This window comes from Lissotriton helveticus, chromosome 8 (assembly GCF_964261635.1).
Source record: "Lissotriton helveticus chromosome 8, aLisHel1.1, whole genome shotgun sequence".
Lineage (NCBI taxonomy): Eukaryota > Metazoa > Chordata > Amphibia > Caudata > Salamandridae > Lissotriton > Lissotriton helveticus.
The window spans coordinates 1,658,661,307-1,658,687,131 of NC_136069.1; the positions used below are offsets into that span (position 1 = coordinate 1,658,661,307).

The window sequence follows — 25,825 nt, forward strand, 5'->3', positions numbered from 1 at the left end:
GCATTACCCAGTTGTTTGAGAGCCACAGCAGCAACGGCAGTGTCCATTCGACAGTCTGCTGGATTGGTGCTAGATAATGCTCTTATTGTCATGGTGCCACATGCAGTAGATATTCTTTTGAATAGGACGAAAACTCAACACCTCACTAGTGCTCGGTTGTCAGGGTATGAACTAACGCTTTTTGCTAGTCATGTACATATCAAACGATGCAATACCCTAAACCCAGCCACATTGTTACCAATCCCAGAAGAAACAGATACTCAAGAACAGCATGATTGTTTCTTCCGTACAGAGGAGGAGACAAAAGGTAGGATTGATTTAAAAGATACGCCGCTTGCGGACCCGGATGGGATCCTATGGGTGGATGGTTCATGTTTTAAGCTCCCCAATGGTGAAACGACTGCAGCCTATGCTTTTACCACTTTGCATACAGTTGTAGAGACAGCACGCATCAGGCAGAATTCAGCCCAAGCAACTGAATTAATAGCTCTAACGAGAGCTTGTGTATTGGCTAAAGGAAAAAGAGTGAATGTGTTCACCGATAGTCAATATGCGTTTGGAGTGGCCCATAGTTTTGGCCGCTTATGGAGAGAGAGTGGGTTTCTCACCTCCCATGGTGCTAAGATACAACATGGTGAGTTGGTGAATGACCTTCTCGAATCACTTACCTTGCCTACTCAGATAGCAATTATCAAGTGTAATGCGCATAAGAAAATTATTGATGACGTGGGTCAAGGAAATGCATTTGCAGACCAAACAGCGAAAGAAACAGCCAGAGACATTTCTAGCTGCATGTATGTTGCAGGCCCTGCTAGATGGGTCAGATAAGGAGGGATGTGTGAGGACACAATAGAGAGTGTGAAAATGATTCAGGAAGAAGCTACAGAGACAGAATTGAATGAGTGGAGAGAGACTACAGGAATATTGAACGCAACAGGATGTTAGACAGAATTGTCTGAACATCAGCGTTGGTTGCTACCAGATGCTTATGTGCTTCCGGTTGTTACCATGGCCATGGTCCAGCTCACATCAGTGCTAAAGGAATATGCAAACTTCTGGCTCCTGTATGGCAGAATGAGGGTATTCCAAAATGTGCAGATAATTTAGTTAAACACTGTATTGTTTGTTTGATGCATAACCCAGGAAAAGGAACACCAACCCTTGCAGGTCATTTTGCTCCTCCAACATATCCTTTTGAGGTATTGCAAATAGATTATATTCACATGGAGCGATGCAATAATCTTAAGTATGTCCTTGTGGTGGTGTGTGCCTTTTCTAGATGGATAGAGGCCTACCCCCTAAAGGACAACACTGCTCTGTCTACAGCCAAAGTTCTATTGAAGGAGTTTTTCCCGAGATTCGGCTTGCCCCGAATCCTCTGGAGCGATAACGGCAGTGAATTTGTAGGTCAAATAATGCAAAAAGTATGCGCAGGTCTTGGAATAAGACAAAAATTCTATGCAGCAAACCACCCTCAGTCAGCAGGCTTAGTGGAATGTTATAATGGTACTCTTAAACTCAAACTAGCAAAAATACAGGCCAGCACGGGTCTTGCCTGGCCCGATGCTTTACCCTTAGCACTATTGTCCACTCGAACAACTGTTCATTCCCGTATGGGACTCAGTCCTTACGAGGTTGTTTTTGGAAGCCCAGCAAATGTTTGGGGAGTCCCAAGGCCAAGGAAATATTCTGACATAGAGTACCCATTGTTAATTGATTATTTACATGACCTCACCACTAAATTGCGTGTCCTCCACCAACAGGTACAAGACGCCTTGCCTCAGGCTTCAACTGATCCTGGACATGGCATACACCCAGGGGACTGGGTGTGTGTGAAGAATTTTCAGCGATCAAAGAATTTGGAGCCTCACTGGCGGGAGCCGAGACAGGTCCTGCTGACAACACGTACAGCCGTGAAAGTTGTTGGGAAAAAGAACTGGATTCATGGTGTGCATTGTAAAAAGGTACCATTGCCTTTGCCTTATGACCAGTGGGTCCGTGAAGGTATTGGTGATTTTGAAAGCGAAAGAATACCTCAATTCGTACCTTTTACCGATGCACACCAGAATTGGACTCAATCTGGAAAAGAATATGATGACGTCTTGCAAGAAGCTGTCCCACCACATCTAAGGTTGAATACAACTAATCCAGAAACCCTTTTTCAAAGTCAGACTGTGCCGAACAAAGCTAGATACAATTTGAGATCCAGAGTAACCAAGAACAATTAAGAAACTCTTTTGTTGTGTATTTTGTGACATTGACCATCTAATTCGCGCCGGGAAACCCTTTGTTGGGTAGCTGTGCGCCATATAAATTCAAACAAATAAATAAAAATAAAAAATAAAAATTAGGTTGCAGGGTCGTGGTAAGAGCCTTAGTTAGTGACCCGAGTAGTGGCAATAGGTCTGCGGGACTTGCGGTGTCATAGGACGGCTAATAATCACGACTAAGTGAAGAAGGAAGACTGCCACGAGCAACACCTAGAAGATGGATTCTGCTGTATTAAAGAAAAATGATCAAAATAATATAATACAAAAATACTGTAAAATATTATATACCAAATGTTGTATAACATTATGTATTTTGTTAGCTTGTGTGGGTTGGATTGTTCATATTATACAGCACAAACATACATCTACCTTCCAGCCCATACCCTTTCGCACTACTGTTTCCCCACACCAATTTCGTACACTACCTAAGCATGAGCAAATTAGGAGAATGGAATATCTCAATAATTCCTTCATCCAACTGTTACACCAGCATCAATTAGTGATTAATACCACAGATTGTTGGGTTTGTTGCCTCCTACCCCGTAATACAGATAAAGGAATGCCATATTTAGTTTTACCCTTCTCCCTGAAAGGATCTGCTTGGGCTTACACCTCTATGTTTGCCAATGCCTATGAAAACCAACATCGACATCCTGTCGGTCCATATAGGGATGGAGTTGACGTTAGTCATGACGCGCTAATAAAAGGAATAGTGGCCATGTCAAAACACTACAGCAAACTAAATGAATTCCCTACTGACGAACGCCAAGAATACATTGATTGGAATGTGACTCATTACGTCACAAGCCTTACAGAAAAAGCCAAAAAGAAAAGGTCTCCCCCTATATATACAGTACCCCACCAAGGTCACCTATGTCTCCAAGGCAATGACCAGAGTCCTAAGGCCCAATTGGGAAAAAGCATTTGTAACATTACATATACCTATGCATCCCAAACTTCTCCACCACTGGTAGCGTCTCAAGGAACATACTTTGTTTGTCATGATAGAGCCTATACATGGCTACCAGCCGATTTCTCAAGAACTTGTTATATGGCTTTCCTCCTCCCTCCAACATATACCGCTCCTTCAGGACATCATAGAAATAAATACAAGAGAAGTGTCTTTGATCAAAAGGACACAGCAGGACAAGAGGGAGGTGACTTCCTTAAAGGACTCCTCCCATTTTGGGGCCCTATGGCCAATAGTAGAGACATCAGGCATCTTATTCGAGTAGTTGAAGCCACACTTAATGAAACTGTCGGAGCACTGGGTAATATCACCGTCGAGCTTCAGGCAGATCGCCTTATGACATTACAAAACAGAATGGTATTAGACATCATTCTTGCAGACCGATGTGGAGTCTGTAAATTGATCGGATCCAGCTGCTGCGTTTACATACCTGATAACGCACCTACAGTATACCAGGCCATCTCTAAGTTGCACCACATTGCTGAGTCCATCCACCAGGACGAAGGAAGTTGGTGTCTGATGGAATGGTTATGGGGATACTGTCAATATGGGGATGGAAGCTACTAACTTTCGTTGGAATGATTTTAGCCATTGTCTTTTCATGTTGCCTCTGCTTACAATTTGGTCACACCATCTGTGGTCTTTGTGCCACCATGTGTGTGACAAGACCCATTTCGCAGCAGACAGAAAAACATACAAATGATGTTGCAACAACAGCTTAAAGACATTATGGCTATCAAAGTACACTCAGATTAACGTGAGTTTATGTATTGCCTGCATAATGGCAAAAGGAGGGTCTGAGGAAATTCAATTCAGTTCCGACTCCATTTTGTGTTTCTCCGCCATTTTTTGTGTTGCCCTCACTCAGGCAGCTTAACAGTTAGAAAACTCTTGCCCTTCGTACTATCACGTATCGAAGAACCCCTCTATCCTTGAGGTAAAGTCAATTCCAGGAACCAGCCCGACTCACTAATCCTCATCCAAACTGTCTGTTGGCCTTCAGTATTCTTGTCTCGACACACTAATCCTTGTTTCAGGCCATTTGTTTGTTTTCATTGTCCTTCTTCCCGACTTATACTGCTTCGCAAATTGACTTCTTTTGCAATACACAAACATGTCTACCACCGTTGATTAACTCAGGGACACCATTATTGAATCACCTGTGGGGTTAGTCAAAACATGGTCCAGGGGGTGGCTAACCTAATCATGTGACGTCTTGTTTTTCCTTTAAAGATATATCTTTTCATTGGTTTAAATTTTGGGCATTGGGAGTGTTCTTAGGCAAATGTAAAAGAATATAAAAGACTGTGAGCCCCGAAGTAAAGGGCAGTCTCCTGAGAACATACCATTGGTGTACTTCTAGGATCACTGTGCATAGCTGCAGCTAATAAATCCTGTTGTCTACGCTTAACAGAGTGTCCTGTGTCTCTGTACAACGAAGTAGGTGAACTCGGAGATTTAGGCGTGCCCTGCGCCGCTAGGCCCTTAAAGGCCTGGTTCTTCACTGTGCGGAAATAGGTACTGGTCTCCATAGGTATAAGGCGACACTAGAACAGTGGTGTAGCAAGAGGGGGTGGGGGCGGTCCGCCTCTGGCGGCACGAGTTTTGGGGGCTGCGGCCCCTGTCCCACTCTTACCTGCCATTTTGGGTGGGGGGCAATTGCCAGTCCCCCCACACCCCTACAATACGGCTGTTGTGGATTAGCAAATGGCGGGGCTAGCTACGTCGCTGCACTAGAAAAAGTCAAGCATGAATGAGAGTATAATAACTGAAATACCTGCTGTAGGCTCTCAAAGTAAGCAGTAATCACACATGGGAGCAGTGGGCATCATAGCCCAACGCAAGTCACATCCCCCATGATAAATGGGAGGACCATTTTTCTGTGTTCTGTTCTTTTGCATATGTCGCCCTAAGTTGGAAGGGTATGCCCAGACATGGGTCCCGTGCTGGACCACCACTGGATTCAAGCTAGCCTGGTTGATGAAGGGTGATGCCCTGAAACCGGTCCCAGGATGCTTGGTTCCGGTCCAGGGAGTACCTGGCTTGGCAGTTCGGGCTGGACTGTTCCCACAAGGAACGGGCTCAAGACTGATTTGCATATGGCAGGGTCCAAACTGGGGTGGTGTGGTGAGCAAAAGAATGATGGATTTAACCCAGATCCTTCTGACTCGGGGTGAATGTTTGCATTGTCCAGTATTCTGTCCATCCATTGTTTCTTTTGCATACGTTCTAAAGATAGACTTGAGGAGTATGTTTTGTCTGATGGCGAGGGCGACTTTAGTACTGACTGTGCAGAACAGGTTCCCAGGCTATGTACTGAGACCTTTTGTTAGCCTGGAGGAGTTCTTTCCTCCATCAATAGCCTAAAGTTCCCAAAAGACACCTGGTCCTCATTGCATTCCTGGGGATCGTTACAAGTCCGAACCCCACCTCTGGGCTTGGTATGTGAATCTTTTGCCGAATACAATTGCAGCAGAGGGGGAGCTCCCAGACACCTGGAGAGGGGCTGTCCAGCTAAATATAGGCCTATCAGCCTAATAGATATCTCCAAAACGTTTTTGGAAAACAAGTCCTAGTGAAGTTACAAGACTGGATTATAAAGAGCAGATTTTGTCGCCCCTTGCAGGCGGGGTTCTGTGCCAAAACTAGTACTTTAGAACAGTGGTTCAAATGTACCCTGCTTTACTGGAAGTACGTTTTGCTGTTTAAACAGAAGCTCTATTTAGGTTTTATTGATTTCCGAGCATCATTCGACTTGATTCCCCGTGATAATCTTTGGAGAGTCTTATTTAAGATGGGTGCCCCCAGTGACTTGATTAACATTATCAGTAAGCTGCACAAAAGAAAACATGCCCAGGTCAGATGGGGAAAGAAGGGGGGGATTAACCAATCATATCCCAATGCTACGTGGAGTGCAGCAAGGGTGCGTACTCGCCCCCACTCTGTTCGCCCGTTATATACATGATGAGGTCCTACGGCAATGCGTTAATGATTCCCCTTCTTTGAAAGGGGGCAAAATCCTGATTCTCCTTTTTGCTGACGATTCGCTGCTTATATTAAAAACATCTATGGGTCTTCAAATTTTGATGGACAAATTCATGGCTTTTTGTGAGTCAAGGGGTCTAGGACCGAATTGCTCTAAAACTAAATATATGGTCTTTGGTGCAGGAAACTCTAGATGCAGTAGTGTCAAAGCTGTGAATGAAAAACGTGGCAGGGTTATTAGCTTTGATTATCTGGGGGTTACACTGTCGGATAAGTTCCAAGTGGGACCACACCAGATAGACAACGGCTCACTTATTCCCTCACATACATTAAAAGCAATTTCCCTGTTTTACAAAGCCACTTACACTCGATCAATTTCTCCAGCCCTAGAGGCCTATGGTGCTAAGGCCTTGGGTGCTGCACTATTCGGTGCAGAAATTTGGAGATACAATGACACACAGAAGCTTGCAGTAACATAAAATAATTTTATTAGGACTTTGGTGGAAGTGCCAACACCTTTCATTCCACTCCGCTATGATCTAGGCATGAACTCTGTTTCTGATATTGTGCACCTGAAACCACTTCTATTCTGGGTATGCATATGGTCGACACCAGAATTGCACAATTATAGAGACTGCTGAAATTATCTAATAAAACAGGATCATGCTTTAAAGGTCCCCTGGTTAAGATGTGCTTATAGCTGGTGTAAGAAACTGAAGCCATTCAAATTTTGGGAATCCCCTGAACAAATTTGAAAGGTGAATGGTAAGGCCCTGAAAGCTGCATACTGGTCTCATGTATATGAACTACAATTTAAGAAGGACAGTTGGGTCATTTGACTGAGAGGTTCCTTGAGTTCAAACCAGCACAGTCATTTGAGCATATCATGGATTCTTTAACCCCTCCTCTTGCCAAAAGTCTTCATCCAAGATTCAGGTATGGCTGCTTGCCTTTGAGAGTGTTTAGTTTAGCAGCAGCTGGAATAAAAACCAGGCTTCTACAGTATGTCCAGTTTGTTAATTGGTTTCGGAGTCACTAGATCACATTTTAATCGTTATTTACTGGAGCCTCCATCATAAGTGGCTTCAACCAATGTCTGAATGTGGCGGCCACACAATATTGGCAGGCGCAGCGATTACTGAGAATAGAGGCATCAGAACCTATTGGGTTCTCAGTGAGACGATTTCTTCTTAATGTCTGGTATTAGCGTGAGATGTTTTTGAGATAAAACTATATAATGTGACGTCCACAGGCCACTGGAATTCCCAGCAGAAACAAATAGCCGTGCATTAGGGATTAGAGGGGATACAGCTAATAGTACTTTTTAGCTTAATTTTAATATTTTTCTTGGATTTTAAACTAGGAATGGATGCACTTTGATATATGGGATTGCTGCTTTTTAGTGCTTCTTTTTAATTTGTTTTTATTCAACTTTTAATTATAACTCGTGTGTTGTATTTTTGTGTACTTTGATGGTATGTCCTACCGATTAAAATATGTATGATTGATTGACCTGGCCAAGTTCCAGTGCAGGAATAGGGAGAACCTGCTGTCTCGTCTGACATGGTGATTATTGTGTGACAGTGGTTAAATGCTACAAGATCTATCCTTTTCCAGGTCCCCAATGTCATAGCAGTAGCCCCCAAAGGTACGGGTGCATGGACATTTTTATTTCTCTTATTTATTAACAATGTATAGCGTAGACTCAGCAAAAGGGCCGCAGACTGGTCCAACCTGAATGTATTAACTTGTGGCGTGAGACACCGTAATATAGAATGGGGTCAATGAGCCAAAGAAAATAACTTTATAATGAATTAAATCAACTACAGTCTATGGCAATGTACAATAGCAAACAACTGTTAGACTGGGAAGAGAATGAAATATAGTCTTCAGTAACCATGTGAGTAACTGCATCCACAAGTAATACCAATTGTAGAACTCTGCTGTAAAGCTCATGCTCTTTTGTCCTTGCAGGTCTGTGGCTGATGTGGAGCAACACAAACCGCCAGCTGAGGAGAAGCATAAAAAGCCCGGCCCTCCAGAACACCGTCCAATCACAGGGAAAATGGCTGCGGAGCTCTTTGTACAACACAGACACCTTGGCAAAATCAACTTCCTGTATCTGAACATCGCTCCCAGCAGACACTTCAGGTAATAGCATCCACGTTCCACGTGTCATGGATTGGCCAGGCATTGTGTAGCGTCTGGAAGACCCTATGTTGCAATGTCATGGGCCGCAATCATCCAATGAAGCTTTAGGATGAACAGAGGAAGACGGTACCTTAATGGTAAATACCTTTGTGTGAAACATCCATATGTAAACATAAAGACGGATGACTGGATCAGACACATCCTGGTTTTACCTGTATTGCACCAAAGATTGAAGAGGGGGCACTCCACACCTTCTATACAGCCAATGAAAATCCCACATCTGTATACGGCATCTAAGCTTTGAGACCATACGTGTGGTAGAAGTACGCTATTTAAATGCTGGTGACATACAGAGTAAAAGTGAGAACGAAGAGTAAAATAAGGTTTACATTCTCCCAAGGTGGAGATATTGCAGTAACAACTAATAGTCCAGTAGCTAAAGTCAGTTTCCGTCGTGAGTGACCGCTGCTAAAAATACTGATTTCATGACTATGACAGACATACACATTTCATGCACCACTTTCTCCATCATAATATGCATGTTTTGTATGCTCCTCACAGAGTTCCACTCTGTAGGACTGTCTCTCTCATGTCTCACAACTGTACAGAGCATTGTAGAGTGCAGCCCATGTTCAGGTTTGTGAACCTGGGTGCATGTGACTAGGGGCTGTATCAGTCTCTAGATGTTACTGTTACTCTCTGATGGCTCCATTGAGGCTCAAGATAGGAAAAGGTAGTGTAAGTTCACAGTTCCTTAGCACTAAGTGCAACTCTATAATTTTTAAAGGTTAAAAAAATGTAGCTTGAGGGTCCAGTTTTAGGGAATAAATGTTTCAGCAAGAAAATTCTCCCACAGAAAGCTTGTGAAGTTGTGAAATATACTTAAAAAAATTGGCGAAGTAAAAACTTATCAACTTGGCAAACACTCAGACCATCACTGCGGGTTTGCCAGTTGTTCTGGCTGAGAACTAAATCCTGGGCAAATGGCAATATTAGGTGATATAGAAATTACTTGTGGCAAATTTCACACACCATTACAAGTTTCAGTACTCGGAAATAGAAATAACTGCGAAAACTGTTGTCAGAGCAAAAATGTACACTTGTTTTTACCTTATTCCAAAATGTTTATTCAAATAAATTCTACTCAGTTTTCACTGGCAAAATGAGTCTGAGTTAATATCCAAAAGTACAAATGTTAAAGCTCTCAGCAAATGTTAAAGCTCTTGCGCCTGGGTAAGTATCCAAAAGAACAAATATTAAAGCTCTCAGTAAAATGAGTCTGGGTAAATACCCAAAAGAATAAATGTTAAAACTCTCAGTAAAATGTGTCTGGGTAAATACCCAAAAGAACAAATGTTAAAGCTCTCAGTAAAATGAGTCTAGGTAAATACCCAAAAGAACAAATGTTAAAGCTCTCAGTAAAATGTGTCTGGGTAAATACCCTAAAGAACTAATGTTAAACCTCTCAGTAAAATGAGTCTGGGTAAATACCCAAAAGAACAAATGTTGAAGCTCTCAGTAAAATGAGTCTGGGTAAATACCCAAAAGAACAAATGTTAAAGCTCTCAGTAAAATAAGCCTGGGAAAATATCTAAACGAACAAATGTTAAAGCTCGTATACCTTGGGGTAAAAATCCAATAGTCCAAATGTTAAAGCTCTCAGTAAAATGAGTCTGGGGAAATACCCAAAAGAACAAATGTTAAAGCTCTCAGTAAAATGAGCCTGGGAAAATATCTAAACGAACAATGTTAAATCTCTTGTACCTTGGGGTAAAAATCCAATAGTACAAATGTTAAAGCTCTCAGTAAAATGAGTCTGGGTAAATACCCAAAAGAACAAATGTTAAAGCTCTCAGTAAAATGAGCCTGGGAAAATATCTAAACGAACAATGTTAAATCTCTTTCACCTTGGGGTAAAAATCCAATAGTACAAATGTTAAAGCTCTCAGTAAAATGAGTCTGGCTAAATACCCAAAAGAACAAATGTTAAAGGTCTCAGTAAAACGTGCCTGGGAAATATACAAATGTACAAACGTTAAAGTTCTCAGTAAATCAAGCCTGGGAAAATATACAAAATTACAAATGTTAAAGCTCGTGAACCTTGGGGAAAAATACCCAAAAGAACAAATGTTAAACAAAGTTTGGCAAAATATCTAAAATAACAAATGTTAAAGCTCTCAGTAAAATGAGTCTGGGTGAATACTCAAAGAACAAATGGCAAATAAAGTTTGGGAAAAAATCTAAAAGAACAATTGTTAACGCTCTGAGGATCCCCAGTTCTATTGGAAACTGCTGTTTCTGTCCGAATCACTGTTACTTCTAACCTCTTAATGTGGGCTTCGGTAGTAAAAACGCTCACATGTGAGAAGGACCATCCAGTGTTTAATTCTCCTGAGGTGAGAACGTGCATGCTTTCCTGTAAATTAATAATAATAATACAGTTTCACAAAGACACCCAATGTGAAAGTATGAATATATGAGGCCCATTGTGAGACTCATGCTTGGAAACCCCTGATTATCAGATTTCCAGGTGTCCTCTTCCACTTTTTCTATAGCTGAAGATTGTCTGTTAGTGGAATGAATAAACAAATGAATGAATTGATAGATGATTGTAAGAAGGTTGACCACATCATTTTTGGTGCTGAAGAAGGAAACATGTTATTGCATTTTTTCTAAATTTTTAGCCGACAAGTAAACCTTTTTCCTGCAGAGCAATCCCTTCCTCAGTGACCCCAGGAAATATATGAGCTGTTTGGGGAGTTTTCCCACCTTCAATCCATTCTTCCACCAAAATGTACATGTGATGTGACATTAGAGTGGAAAAAGCTTGAGATTGTTTGTGAATACCCGCAAAGTTATGATCTTTCTGGGTGTGCTCAATATTTCCAAAGCTCCACCTGCTGTTCAGCTGGAAACTCCCATTTTCCGTCTCTAGGAAAATACATACCTTTGCAGACTTTCTGCATTTGTGAGTCCCATCTGTGATCATAAAGGTCTGCAGATCTTGATTTTCTAAATCTGGATCTGTCATTTGCAGTCGCCATCTTGGCATATTATGAGGTTCTCTGTCTGATGTACGGGAAACACCTAGTTTTGTGAAAGTGCATTTGTCAGACCCCGATGGGGGTCCACAGGGCTAGCAGGGGCTGCCGGGCCAGAAGCTTGGTGGTTGAGGTCCATTGCCAGTGGTGTCCTAGGGTTCGTCCTACAATGACCCTGTAGACTGGTCTAGATAAACCCCTTTTGCACTTGACTCTTAGGGTAGCAGGAGCAAGCAGTCACGGGACTCACAGGTAGGTAGTGGCTGAGACTCAATATTTCACATTTCATCCCAGGGCTTGATTAATTGAAAAGAGGAGCCATTTAATCTCACACAAAACAATACAGACTATAGCCTCTAGCAGCAATGAAAAGATCACAGGCATGAACCAGATGCAAACCTCCAATTTGCCAGTGTTAGTGAGTACTCTGTTCAGCAACCTGTAGGTCATTTCAAATAGTATCTTGACCAAAATGGGTTCGCAATGGCAATCGTTCATCTGTGTTACATGCAGAATTATCTTTCTTCACAAATACAACCAGGGGCAATCCAAAATGGACCCCCCCCCGGTCTCAGCCGCCATACACTCAAAACAAATTGAAGTTCTGCTACCATCTACACTTTACACACAAGCACTCGATATGCTCAAGGGATGTCACCAAAAGGGTTTGACTGCACCTAAAGGTAGCACTTTACAAGCGTATGACCTGTGGGCGAAACACTCAGACTGAACCCCCAAAATGCCATAATGCAAGAAAACAGTATGCTGCCACCACCGCTTTATGTCAACAACCTACGACAGGGACAGTAGCCCTATATCAAGCTAGGTGTATGCTTAGTGCCACGTCCAGGTAAAAGAACTGGTTCTGAGTCTCAGGATCATCATAGATGGACTTCAGCCTCAGGGTGCATGCCAGATTAGCATGTTAGCTGGGCCAAAAAAGTCAGGATACCATGTTTCACGGGCAGTAGAGTAATTCATAGCAGGAGTACACACCTGTTTACTACGCCATAGATATTACTGTCACAACAGCATTGTCATAAAGGATGTTTCTTACGGAGAGAGGCTCCCGCAGATACTTTACGTGAACCTCCCCCCCTAGGCACACTTAGAATCCAGACAGATTTGTGGAAACTCTACCAACTATCAGAGAGAACATTACCAGAAGTAAGTCACTTGGGGCCAGATGTATGAAGCTCAAATGGGTTCGCAAACGCCGAAATGTATGTAGCAAATTTCAGTGCAAAATAAGGAATCGCAAATTTGCGATTCCTTATTTTGCGATTGCATTTAAGGAATCGCAAAATTTGCGATTCCTTAAATGCAATGTATGAAGCAAAAAAAAATTGCTAATTGTCCCTAAGGAATCGCAAATTACCACCAACTTCAAGTTGGTGGTAATTTGCGAATTTCTTGAAAAATGCCCATTTTTGCATTTTTCAAAGTGCCATGTGATGCACATACATCCCCTTAGGGCATGTATGTGCACCACATGTGCACCCATGCTTATTTCAGGGGTGCAACAGGGTGTCCTTTGGGCATCCCTGCACCCTTGAAATTATTCTCAATTTGTGATTAGCAAATTGCGAATCGCAAATTGAGAATAATTTCCCATTCATTCCTATGGGCCTCCTGGCCCATAGAAATGAATGGGAAATTATTCCTTAATTGCGATTAGCAATTTGCTAATCGCAATTAAGGAATTTTAAGAAATCGCTAAAAAATAGCGAATTTCTACATACATACCTTTTTGCAATTCTCAAATAGCGATTCCTTAAAAATCGCTATTTGAGAATCGCAAAAGTGTATCTTGATACATCTGTCCCTTGTTCTTTTAAACTGCACCATAGTTGGTGGCAGGTGAACTGACATTTTTCTAGCATTTGTGTACAAGAATTTTCATTTCTATTAAGGACACAGATGCAAGGATGATGCATTCTTTTTCCTACTTTAATTAAACAACAGCCATATTGAAAGTATAGTTAAGATTAATAAGTTCGACACCTATAGTTCCTGAGTAGTAAAAGACTACAAATCCCAGAAAGTGTGATCCTGTCCAATCACAGACCCATGTCTGGTATAAACACTCCTCAAAACTGTAACCCCCTGTTTAGTTGCAGCAAGGGTATCCTGTCAAATCATATCTGAACTTCACTCCTATTTCTGATCTGCAACTGAAGTATTTATTTTCATTTGTTCATCGGGGAGGTATTTACAGCAATCAAACATAATCTAGTATGTAGGATACGACATTGATTGTAACATAGTATCGCGTGGCATAATCCTCGCTTCTGTGTCCTTAATAGAATTCTAAGTATCACCAAAAGGTCAACCACAAAAGTCACATGTGCCCCATAGGATGAAGATTTCCTTCAGAGCACCAGCGTGACCATCTTGATCATGCTGAGTGAAAGCACTTCTGGGTAAAATCTGACCAGGCTTGTGGATATAGAAGAGAGCTTGGCTCAAACGGTATAGCATTTGCCAGCGTGTCCTGAAAGGTTCCATGCTATCAGATATAGTTGGTGGAGGACAACTAGAGGGTGAGATTACCTCAAGAGTACATTTGGAAGGAAAAGGAGGTAAATGGGAATGGGAATGGGAGGTTGGCAGATAGTTCTAAGAGGATTTGGATCCATGGCTGTGTCTTATAAATGAATTATTGGGTAGGATGGCTTCTGCAGCTTGTCTCCTAATCTGTGAATTCAATCTGGGGATCAATGCGAAGGTCAGAAAAGCATAGCCGCATCCAATAGAGTCTTGGAGAGGCATCTGTTGATTAGGCCAGATTGTCCGGTTTCCTACTGTAGAATAATGAGATCTGAAAAGTCAGTCTAGCAGCATGAAGTTCAAGAACAAAGTTGGATGGAGTTTCTATTCACTGACGTCGTGAAGGATTCTGGAGTTTCAATCCAAAATCTGGTGTCTTTGCCAGGGAGGTGTACCACTAGGACTTAGATATCATTGTTTAGGCAATTTTGCGAAAACTCCATTGCAGTATTGACTTGGGTTTGAGATTTTGTTACCCCCAAGCGGTTGATGTCATGTACCACTGAAACACTGTCTATTCGTAACAGAATGCAACATTCTGTGTTTCTGGGCATAAAAGAGCGGAGTGCAAAGGATATGACTAAAAGCTCTAGAGCATTCATGTATAGTTGCTACTTCTCCCGAGACCATTTGCCTCCTGTAGACATCTCGCCGTATCTTATCTGCAACCGAGTCTGCTGGCATCTAATTTGATTACCAGATCTAGAGATAGATTGAATATCAAACTACCATTCCATGCCATGTGGTCCAACTACCACTGAAGTTCCTCCCTTGCCTCCAGGAAGTGTTTGGGACAAGGATACACCTTTTTGAAGATGTTGAATCTTTAAGCGTTATAGTGCTTTGTAAATAAGCGGCCCCGGGAAGATCGATTGAATGGAACACGAAAGGAGTCCTATTAGGTGAGCTATCCATTGTAGGGTAATCAAATCTTTCGCAAGCACTCTATGGCTTTCCTTCTTGATAACTTTGATGTTGTTGGTTGGCAGGCAAAGGTGTTGTCGAAACAGACAATAAGGCAAATTCCCTGTTCCTTGAGGAATTGAACTACTGGTTTTATCAGTTTGCTAAAGCACCAAGGGCTAATGAGAAACCAAAGGGAAGCATCCAGAATTTGTAAATAAAATGAAACTGGAGAAAGCAGCTCTGAGGTGGAAAGATGGGTACTCAGAGATATGCATCTTTCAAGTACAGACGGACCATGAAATTGCCTTTGCCCAACAGGGCTTGTAAAAGATGGATTCCTCACATCTGGAAGTCTCATTAAAGAAGGAATACTAACCTGTAACCTCTTCCTTTTTTGTTCACTAGAAAAAGTTTGCTGATAAACCCATTTGGGTGTTGTAAAGGTGAACAATCTCCTTCTTCTGGTGTAGAGATTGAATTTCCAGTTCTATACAAAAATGCTTCTCCAGAAGAAAGAGTATTGGATGTGCAAGTAGAGGTTGATACAGTTTGTCTTAAAACTCCAAATGGAATCTAGCGCTGTTTGGAGGATTGATGCATCCTGTGTGATTCGGGATTGATTTAGGTAGACTATCACAACTCTACCGACCAGGTCTGACAGGGAAGAAATTAAGTGTCTCCTCTGGGAAATGAAAGGTTGTGAGTTCTTTGTTCTATCCACGGAAATCACGTCCCCTGAAAGACCTGGACAGGACATAAAACACTCTTCTCTAGTAGTCTCTGCAGCCATCTTGACATCCCAGATAACCTCTAAAGGAAGTTTGGAAGCAAGATCGGACAGTGGAGCACCCTCTGCCTCCACTGACCTTGTTAAAAAAGTTTGATTGAAGGATCTGTTCGGGGCTGTCTGAGTGTTGTCTACTACTGTACTGTAAAATGTAGTGACCTCTATCACAAAGGGTTCACTGAATAGCATCCCATCGGCTGCATGGCCTGCTTCATTGGTGGCTAGATCACAAATTTGGGGTCTACTCACAGGAGAATTGATCTGCGCCATTCTGTAGATAGTTTGCAGTTTGCGATGCCCAGAATCTAAATGGCTGGTTGAACTTGTCCTGCTAGAAGATATGTGTCTATAGGAGTCCCCTGCTCGTTGGTTGAGATGGATAGATAAAGAATGTCTGAAAGATGGCCTGACAGGTCAAGAAGTTTGTCTTGAGAGGCTTGCCAAGGCTTGTGGATTACATTTTAGAGTCTTTGATATATTTGAATAAAAAAGAGGCTAACTTAAGGTCAATTTCAGGGGCTACCTGTGACCTTGTCTTCTTCCTTAAAGCGGATTTCGAAGCCTCTATTGGTCATGGTCTTCAGTTTTTGGAGAAGGGAACCAGTCAAAGATGAAAGGGTGGGTAATGTCCTCTGGGTCTAAACTATTATGACGAAGATTGGAAAGATAAAGCGGCACCTTTGATGAGCCTTCCCCAGCTTCCTCCCGTAGTCTTATTTGTATAGGTAATGGGTACAATGAACGCTCCAGAGCATCGGAGGCGCCTTCGATAATATCTTATGCGTCTGACGCATCAGAGAATGCCTCCTCATCTTCTTTTGCTGCATTAATGGGCAAGGAATCCAAATAGTCCATTTTTAAATTGCCTTAGAGGGATTTTCAGCCATGCAATTGCTTTCTTTTTTCTCAGACCCAGGTGTAGCAAGGCCCAGAGTGCTCAGCAAAGGTAATAAAGAGGAGAAGGTCTTTAGTTGTTGGGCTAAAGGGCTCGAGGAGGAGGAAACGGATCTGTTGACATTGTTTTGAATGGATTGGCCCAAAATTGACCTGTCTCCGGAAAATGTTTCTTTTCTTTTATTATATTTTAAAACTTTTATATAGTTCGAACATCACCACTGGGGCTATCTGAGCACTCTACAATTGGGGAAAGAGGAAGCGTTTAAACAGCGTAAGTGAAAAGGAACAAGCAGGAGTAACACTAGGCCAACAGAACAAAGCACAATTATACACAGTTAAGTAATCACAAGGGTGAGGGAAACATGTCAAAGCGGGCCTGGAGATAAGCGGATCAAGTATAAGCACAAGGAGGCAGAAGCCAGAGGATCTGTCGACAAGGTAAACACGGACAGGTCAAGAAGTAGTAACTCTAAAACCCACAGATCAAAATACAGTCAAATAGTAAACAAGGGTGAGGAGGGCGAGTTATAGAGTGCTTGAAAAGCGGGTGTTCTAGAGCAGGAATTTGTTCATCAATAGCACTTTAACTTCCTATTTGAAAGATGTCGTTGAGGGGTTCTTCGTGAGTTCAGGGGCAAGGAATTTCAGATTCTCAGGCGATATCCAAGAAGGCTCGATTGTAAGTTTTCTTCTAATGGAATTTATGTTGCTTCAGCAGGAGGGTTCTAGCACTTCTAGAGGATCTGGAGCCACCAGATAGCACAGTTTTTTGTGCGAGATATATCGGGGTGTTGAAGTGTAAGGCTTTATGGGTCATGCAGCGAATTTTTTGTTGTGTCCTTGCATCATATGGGAGCCGGTTTAGGAACTTCATCTCTGGTGTCATGTGATAGTTTATTTTAGAACCTGTGACGAGCCTTGCGGGAAAGTTAAGAGAGGCCTTTAGTGGAGCCATCTTAGATCTAGGAAGTCTGCTGAGGGTTGTGCTTCCATAATCCAACTTGGAAATCACTAGTATACCACTGGAGGAGCAAGGAAGGGAAGAGGGAAGGGCTAATTTAGAAGTCATGGCTATGAAAGGAAACTACTTGAGGGTCTTGGAGGTTGCAAGAGGTACTCAAATGTCTTTGGGAAGGGGTGGATTCCATGCTAGTCTCTGTGTTTTTGATGTTGGGGAAAGGATCATCAAACATTTCGAGATAGCGTTCAGATGATTGGATAAGGATAGTCCCATTATTGTAAAGGGAGATGGTTGCTTTTACTCTGCAAACGAATGAGGGGGCAACCGTGAGTCTTAGATGGGGTGATCAGGAGCAGTGAATATAGAGGCTTCCTCTATTGAGCACGTCTTTTTGTATAGAAGATAATATCACTTATTGGTGCTCCTTTTTTGTGCAGAAGTAGGGATCCGAATGAATGGTTTCTGAGATTTGAGGAGTCTCTGTTTATAGTTTATAGATGCGTTTTTGTTTACGCTAGGAGGATATTTGATTTTATAAGCATAATGGTTGGAAGGTCCCAAATTAGTAAGGATAGTGCTTGATTTAGGATCCATGACGGAGCTTGATGCAGCTGATGCCAGCTAAACAGAAGGTGGAAATATATAGGGTCAGGGCCCAGGTTATAAATGAGTTTAAGGTCCTTTAAATTCTGTGTCACCTCCGAAAGGAGCAATGGTTACTAGTTCAAGATTGCACCAAATTGGAGTCAAGCCAGTCTTCCAATTGGAGTCAAGCTAGTCTGCCAAATGGCACAAAAACACATGGAGTTGGCAAAGTCTACATTGCTCAACTCCTTCGGAAGTGAGATAGAACGTGCTTCCGAAATGTGCTTGTCATTTAAGGTCACGCTTGTTAGGGGTGCGTCAGGGACTAATATAAGTGTATTTTAATAACTATTTATGTGGCATAGATGCCCTAAATCCTGTGTACAGGAGATGATCTGTAGACTGAGTACAGGAGATGCCCTGTATCCTTAGTACAGGAGATGCCCTGTTGCCTGAGTACAGGAGATGCCCTGTATCCTTAGTACAGGAGATGCCCTGTAGCCTGAGTACAGCAGTTGTCCTTTAGGTGGAGTACAGGAGGTGCCCCGGAGGGTACTTTGCTCTATTATCGTGCCTGGGAATGTATCCCATTGAAATATTGTTTGTGTGTGTTGGAGGAGATTTTGACTGAAGTAAGGGCACACATATTAAGGGTTATTGACTGGCTTCTCTATAGCTTCTGGGTTTTTTTGCAGGCCCTATGACTTGGTAGTGGTCCCGAAGACTCAAGTAAACCCCGAGCACTATGTCTTCTCCCCCTTTGGCGTTTTACATACCCACCCGGAAGAAGGGGCAGATTCGATGACTCTGGGGGACTGGCACAGAGAGGCCATTCAGTGGAAACTGCTTCAGGACATTCCCTTCTTCAAGTTCTACCTCGTCAGGAAGGCTTTTACCTGGTAAGTGAGACTTCATCTGGGCTTAAACCCTTCACCAAAGACAGGCCACTTTCTTGACATGCTCCAAGATGGAGTTCACATAACCCCATCATCCTGATCCTGACCAATACTGGTCCTGGTGGGCCGCATCCATGATAGGTTTTTAATATAATCACTGGCTATGTGCATGATTTCCAAATTCAATCATACTCTCATTGATTCTCATCTTGAAAATCCTTCCTGATCGAAGGCCTTTATGTCAAAATTAATTCCTGCACTCTTTGTCCCTCATCCATTCAAATACTGTGCCATTCTGCTGATGCTCCTCCACTGTCCGTCAAATTCTCAGCATAAATATCTAGTTTTTTAAAAATCTTGTATTGTCAAAGAAATAATCAAAAGTAGAGTCGGAAACCAACTTTTGTTGATTTTTGCCATTTATAGCTCGTGACTTTGACTACATGAATCAAGAAATCTACATCATAATACATTTGTGATTGTTGTGATTAACCAGCATTGTGCTTTGTCCACAGCTGGCTCAGGAATGTGAACCATCTGCATTTGGTGAAGAAACAGGAAGCTTTAGGATGCCAACTTCTCATTGCAGTGCCACACTTTGGTGCCAGCTTGCAGCATATCTCCAGGTCTGTACCTGTGTCTGTAGCATCTCTGCCATACCTGCCAATGGATTGTATTATTTGTATCTGTGTGATGGATACCCAAGGCTAGTGCTTGGAAACAGCACCTTACTGCACCCACTGGATGTACCATCTCAACCCCAATCTGTGGCTATCATCAAAATGCCCACGGAACAAAAGCGGTCCTAGAGTCTGACAGGGGCAGCCATTGTACACAAAACAGCAGATGCTTCCTCAGTCAAACTCGCAGATTCCTTGCCCCATTCAGGCATCAACTACAAATAATGCAGATTTATGTGCGCGGATGCCTTTGTAGTGTTCTCCTGGACACATGATAAGGCAGCCCCTCCCCCACCCACCCATCACAGGTGTCACCGGTCAGGTGACGCTGCCAATAAAAGTGACCAGGCTCACACGTCCAGAGCCAGTTATGCACCATCACAACTAGTGTCCGTTATTTTAGCAGCTGTGGGCCTAGGTCCCATGACACAACAACCTTGAGGCCAGAAATAGCATTTCTGCTTGGTATCTCCGCACATAAATCCAGCTATTGCACGTTAATCTGCACAGGATGAGGAATAACAGCCTGGACCCATTTTTCCCTGGTGAAATTCCAACATAGTTCCCAATTATGTGGGGATTAATATTCTCCCTTATCACCTGCTCTGAGGAGGCGGAACATGAGAGCAGGGTGCTGGTTTGGGACTTAGGTGGGTGTGGGTAGGGCAGTAGCAGAAAGGGGATGATGTGACCTGGCAGAGGGAGCATGATATGTTTCTCTCCCACTGTCTCAGAAGGGGGTTTGGGCAAGGGTCTGTCATCAAAGCTACGCTATACTTGCAACCCAATCCCACAGTGATCCAGCCTGTAAAACTGAGTCAAGTTTTCTGCCCAAAAAAACCTGGCAGCAGAAAAACCAGGCTAGTTATGATTGGAATGAGCCGTATCCCACCCAGGAATAACACCCTGCTTAACTTATAGTCAAGGCCTTAGAGGCAGGGCAGCCACAGGCTTTCTGATAGCGGGTCCCTAGCTGGCTCCACCATCCTTGTCCTCTGTTCTAACGGCCCATCCATCACAGGGCTGTCGGGTCACAGGTACAGTTAGGGCACGGCCATCTCTCTAGGACCACTTTACAAGGTTGGTATTTAGATGGTGTTTAAAGTGCTGTAATGCCTGTACAGTCAAGATTCATTAACTATACTCTTTTAAATAAGAAGTAAGGATTTATTTTTTTATTTTACTAAAGGAACTTTATCATGATGTCTATTGTTTCTTCCCCTCAAAGGTTGCTTCAGGAGCTCCACACTATCCACTGGCTTCCTTTGGGCCAGTCTCACTGTTTCTCTTTCGCAGATCTTCAGGAGGCATTCATTCATGAGAACCAGGAAGCAAAAGGGCAGCTCAGTAAATTTCTCGCACTTTGTACTACGATCTTAGAACTGGTAAGGAATACATTGTAAACCTCAAAGTGACATGTGAGAATAAACCTTGGAATGGTCCATCCTCTGGGGGCTTATGGGATCTGCCTTATCTAAATGGGACAGTCTTTATTTACCCTTCATATTTATAACACACATCTCACAAACCTATATTTTTGTATTGGCTTTAGTTTCAAACTCCGCCTTTTCTGCGCATTCAGCACTCCCTGCAGGCTGCAGTCTAAACATCACCTATCCTCGGACTTGAGCCTGTCTCACAGCACTCAGCCTTTACCTGCTCAATGTCAAGGTCTATGTGTTCCAACTGTTTGGTACTTATTGGTCAAAAACATCTGATCTTCCTACATCTTAGGACACCATTTCTCTTCTACTTGAGATGTGACTGGTTATATTAATATATTCCCAGCCATATCTAAACTTCAGAAATCATTGGCCTCACATGCTGACATCTCAACCTTCTCAATAGGTTCCTTTCTCAAGCCCCAGCATTCTTACAAACAGAGGTCTTCCAGGATGATTTATTATGCACAGAGCTTCTTTAATACTCAGAATTTACCAGCCTTGCTTCATCACGTCTCATCCTTCTCACATCCTCAGCATTGTGCCTCCTCACTTTGGCAGGACGTGGCCTCCTCATATTACTGTACCACATTATCATCACATCTCCAGGCACCAGCCGCATATGACTAGCCGTTCGCCTTCTCCTATTTTGTAGTCAACATTCAGAGATGCCCACAGTTAAAGTAAATGAACTATCACTGTATATCACAAGAGCAGCAAAAGATCCAGTCTTCTGCATTGTCCAACTTCGAGCAAGTTACTGTCAAATGTTGCATATTGACTGCCTTTGTTATTCTATGTTATGCTAATTTATGTGTAATGTAATTCATCACTCAAGCTTCTTGGTGTTATAGGAACAAATTACACTGATAAACAAGGTCAGGAAGCATAAGTGGAAGAGTTATGTTTTACAAAGGCAAGTTTTGTGGTTTAATTAGTGGCAAGGATCAGCCTTTAGGTCAGCAACACCACAATAAAGAATGATAAAGGGGAGGTGTCGGAAAACAGGTTAATGTGGGAAGGGGTTGCCCTACCAACGTAACTTAACACTGTCTTATTGAGTCACAGGGACTGAGACATTCTACCCGCCAGTGGTAGTTGTGGCTCATGCAGCAGGCTAGTCCCCAGAGAAACACATGATGGGATCAAGCAGTCACCATACACTATTGACGTTAAGTACCCCATACAGTAAAATTCCCAAAGCAGAGAGGAAGACAGAAGTATATATCATATTATTTCCCTGGTGGTTCAACATAATGAAGTGACACATAAATTGAAACATTTCTCTCCAGTCTCTTGCAGGATGAACTGACCACTCCCGTACAATCCACCCTTAGCAAGAAACAATGATCATGCATTATCCATACATTCCACCCAACCAATCACTCATCTTCGTAGTCACTAACAATCCCTACGCCCTCAACCTCAGTATCCCTTTCTGGATCTAGGAACCCAGCGCAGGGACCACTCCACTCAACAATATCCTCCGCGGCTTTTCATCGCTCATGCTAAGTCTTAAATGAGCCTCCTCTGCAACCTCCCATTCCATGAAATCCCCGCGTCAGCGACCAAAATTAGGGGTGGCTTGTCCCAACCAAGTGATGGCCACACACCTTCTGGCCGACACCAGAGCCAACTGCAAAAATTTATAGGAGATTTTTTACCCTTTGTCCTTACAATATTGCCCAATAGACACCAATAGACAGAATGCTGGGGTGAAATGAAAGGCGATGTATGCTGCCCTGTGTATTTCCAGGACCACCTGTGCCCAGTATCCCTGTACACCTCCACAATGCCAGGCCAGATGCATAAAATCCTCCCTGTCCATTCCACACCTGAGGCAAACTGTTGAGCGGGTAAGATCCTATTTCTGAAGTCCCCGTGGTGTTCTGTAGGACCTGTGCAAGAAATTGTAATGAGTCAATTTATAACCTGCATTACAAGACACCATATGAGGAAGTTCATTAACTCTGTCTCAGTCTCTACCAGCAAGAGGTGTGCCTAAATCTACGTCCCAAGCAAGAAGTGCTCTTGAGCGTAATCAAACCAGTTTTAAAAATCAGGACCAATTCAATAAACAAAATGGCACAAGCATGATAAAAATCATATCTACTCGACAGTAAATATGAGTTTTTAAGAAAATGTCAAGAATGACCATAGGAATAATAGTGGTATATAAGTCTTTGTTAGCCTATGTACATTACACACATTCTAAATACATCAATAGCTAACATGCAAACCTAACACACAGATCAGAAGGGATCCTGTACTTAACTCTGTGTCAGTATTCTTGTCTCAGTTGCCTCAAGCAGTCTCACTCTTTACTCTATTCTCACTTTTCCACCTGATACTCCTAGTTGTGTCCATCTGTACACCCCGAAGGGGATACTAGGTGTATCAACGAGAGACGCCCCTTGAGATAAGGGTAATTTCCAAGGGCTTGATGAGAGTCCTTTTCTCCGGTGGAGTGTGACAAAGGTCATCCCACCAAGTGGTACCTTCTCACCACTAATTTTGGTAAGAACTGAGCCCTTTCTTGGTCCTGATGAATGCCACGGAACCTTTTGGGCCAATTGGCAGAAACATGTTGACCAATTTTACCACGGTGAGCGGACAATAATTTCCCCATGCTCACCGTACACATTATTTTAATACCATATAGATGCCTCTTCTATTAAATTTAATTTGGTAACTGTAATGGTTTTTAAAACTCCACTCACTTATCACCGGCCCCCACTTAGTTTTAGAACTGCCTCCCTGTCTACAGGTGAAGACCCGTACAGCTTACTTGAATGCTGATTTCACCACAAAGACGGGTACTTCACCAGGGTCGCTTCGAAGTGCTGAAAGTCCGCTCTGCAGATCCTGAAGGCAGATAAAACTCTGACTGGGACTACTACAAAGAGCCGACAGGAACGCGAAGACTGAACTTCTTCTGAAGAATGCGAGAAATATGCTTCTCGCCCTGCTCACAGAAAATCCGGATTCTGCCACTAGGAGTGGAGATAGAATCTCCAGAAATGACTTGGCAGAAAGGAATAACCGCTACCTCACTCGAGAGTCGTGAGGAGGAGCGGTAACATGCGTTTGTTCTATCTCCTGAAACTAATTGAAGTGCGCAGCAGGAAGCGCGCGCACACCTCTTGGCAATAATGGCATCATGGGAGTCTTAAGATGCCACGGATTAGTACAGTAAATGCGGCGGCCATCTAATAATGTGCAAAGATCCCTAACTAGAGGTCTCTCCAAAGGTTGACCAGACAAGGTTTAACCAGGACCTTAATCCTTCTCTTCTTTTTTTATTAGGTTTACTCTGGCCAAGTAAGGTTGCACAAATGTGGTTCCTGACAGTCAATAAAAATCAATTTTCACAGTTCAGCCTGGCAATATGCTTGAAATTGAATTGAAAGTGTTTTATTGCTTGGTAACAAAAATATAACTCAGTGATGAACATAGGTTGTTGATAAACTTAATGGAAAAGTAACTTTTAAAAATTCACTGTCTGCTACCTGAGAACAAACTGGATAAAGAATGTTTAACGTGGAGCCCCACTCGTAGGACTAGAATAAACATCCACAAATATATGTGAATGACTGGTCTCCCATCGCAGTTCACAGATGTTGTTACCGGTGTGCAGGAGTGCCATTAAGCTAATCCTATCCACCTTTGTAGAGAGACCCTGGTTTCTAATTGTAACAGAAATCGCAGCAGCCCTTACAGAGGGGAAAGGGGAAATGGAAGAGAGAGAAAACACTAGCGCAAGGTTTGTCACAGTCTCTTCGGAAGCTGCTTATGGAAGTCTGCAATGACAAGAACCTATCAACATTCGAATCATAAGCAATCCTTTTACCTAATTACCTGAAGTAACAAGTCCTCTAGCTGTTTCTCCTCTAAAACTTAATGCAGTTTTCTCACTGAAAACATAAGAAAACAATGATTTGTTCTCCTTGCGGTGTAGGCTTTGCGTATGACTTATGAACTTACTGGAAAGTTCAATGGATGTAAGTTCACACTAAGTTCCAGTCCAGTAGAAAATGACCCTATATGCAGTGTCAACAATAAAACAGGAGGGATACAAAATAAGAATGTAAAAAAAGTGATAAAAAATTTTGTGCACGCGAAATAGTTTCTAATATACAAGGCCTTGGAAATGGTAATGATCGGGAAAACGATCTTAGTAAAATAATGAAAAAAGTAAAAAGTCCAAAGTTCCAATTCGACACTCCTACCTCAAGACACTGGCTCCAAGATGATCCTCTGACGACTGCCAAACACAAACTGTTTTGGGAAGTGATGAGACTCTGACTTTGTTCAAAATGGCCGCGGTATCTGAAATCCTGCTTTCTGCAAGCTTGAAGTTAGTTTAATTTTGTTTGTGGTGTTTTCCGCAACACCCACCAGTAGTGAACGCCGCACACACCAGCTTTTGTCCCTCCCTGAATATCCTTTTAGTTTGCACTCCAATTGTAGGAAGCATTTGACTAACACCATTTGGACTTAACTCTGCAATTAATCCCATCGCTAAACAGTGTAATCATGGGAGCAGGAAGTCTCCAGTGGTGTAAATAGCCAGAACATAGCAAGGATGAGCCATTTGGGAGGGGACAGGAACAGCTGACATCAAAAGGACTGTCCCAACAGTCCTGTGTTTGAAGTATCAATCCCAAATGGGGTCCCAGGACGGAACCATTCCTTCCCGGAGCC

The 25,825-nt window shown here is 42.6% G+C and overlaps 1 protein-coding gene across 2 annotated transcripts in view; it reads left to right on the forward strand.

Annotated features, from left to right (window-relative positions):
- Positions 1–25,825, forward strand: part of DNHD1 (dynein heavy chain domain 1) — a 659,975-nt gene that overhangs the window by 128,176 nt on the left and 505,974 nt on the right. For both annotated transcript variants that reach the window (XM_078658741.1, XM_078658742.1), the window contains exons 4-6: positions 8,200–8,376; positions 19,515–19,625; positions 20,908–21,064. In XM_078658741.1, the coding sequence (XP_078514867.1) occupies positions 8,200–8,376; positions 19,515–19,625; positions 20,908–21,064 (445 nt within the window). The remainder of the gene's footprint in view (positions 1–8,199; positions 8,377–19,514; positions 19,626–20,907; positions 21,065–25,825) is intronic.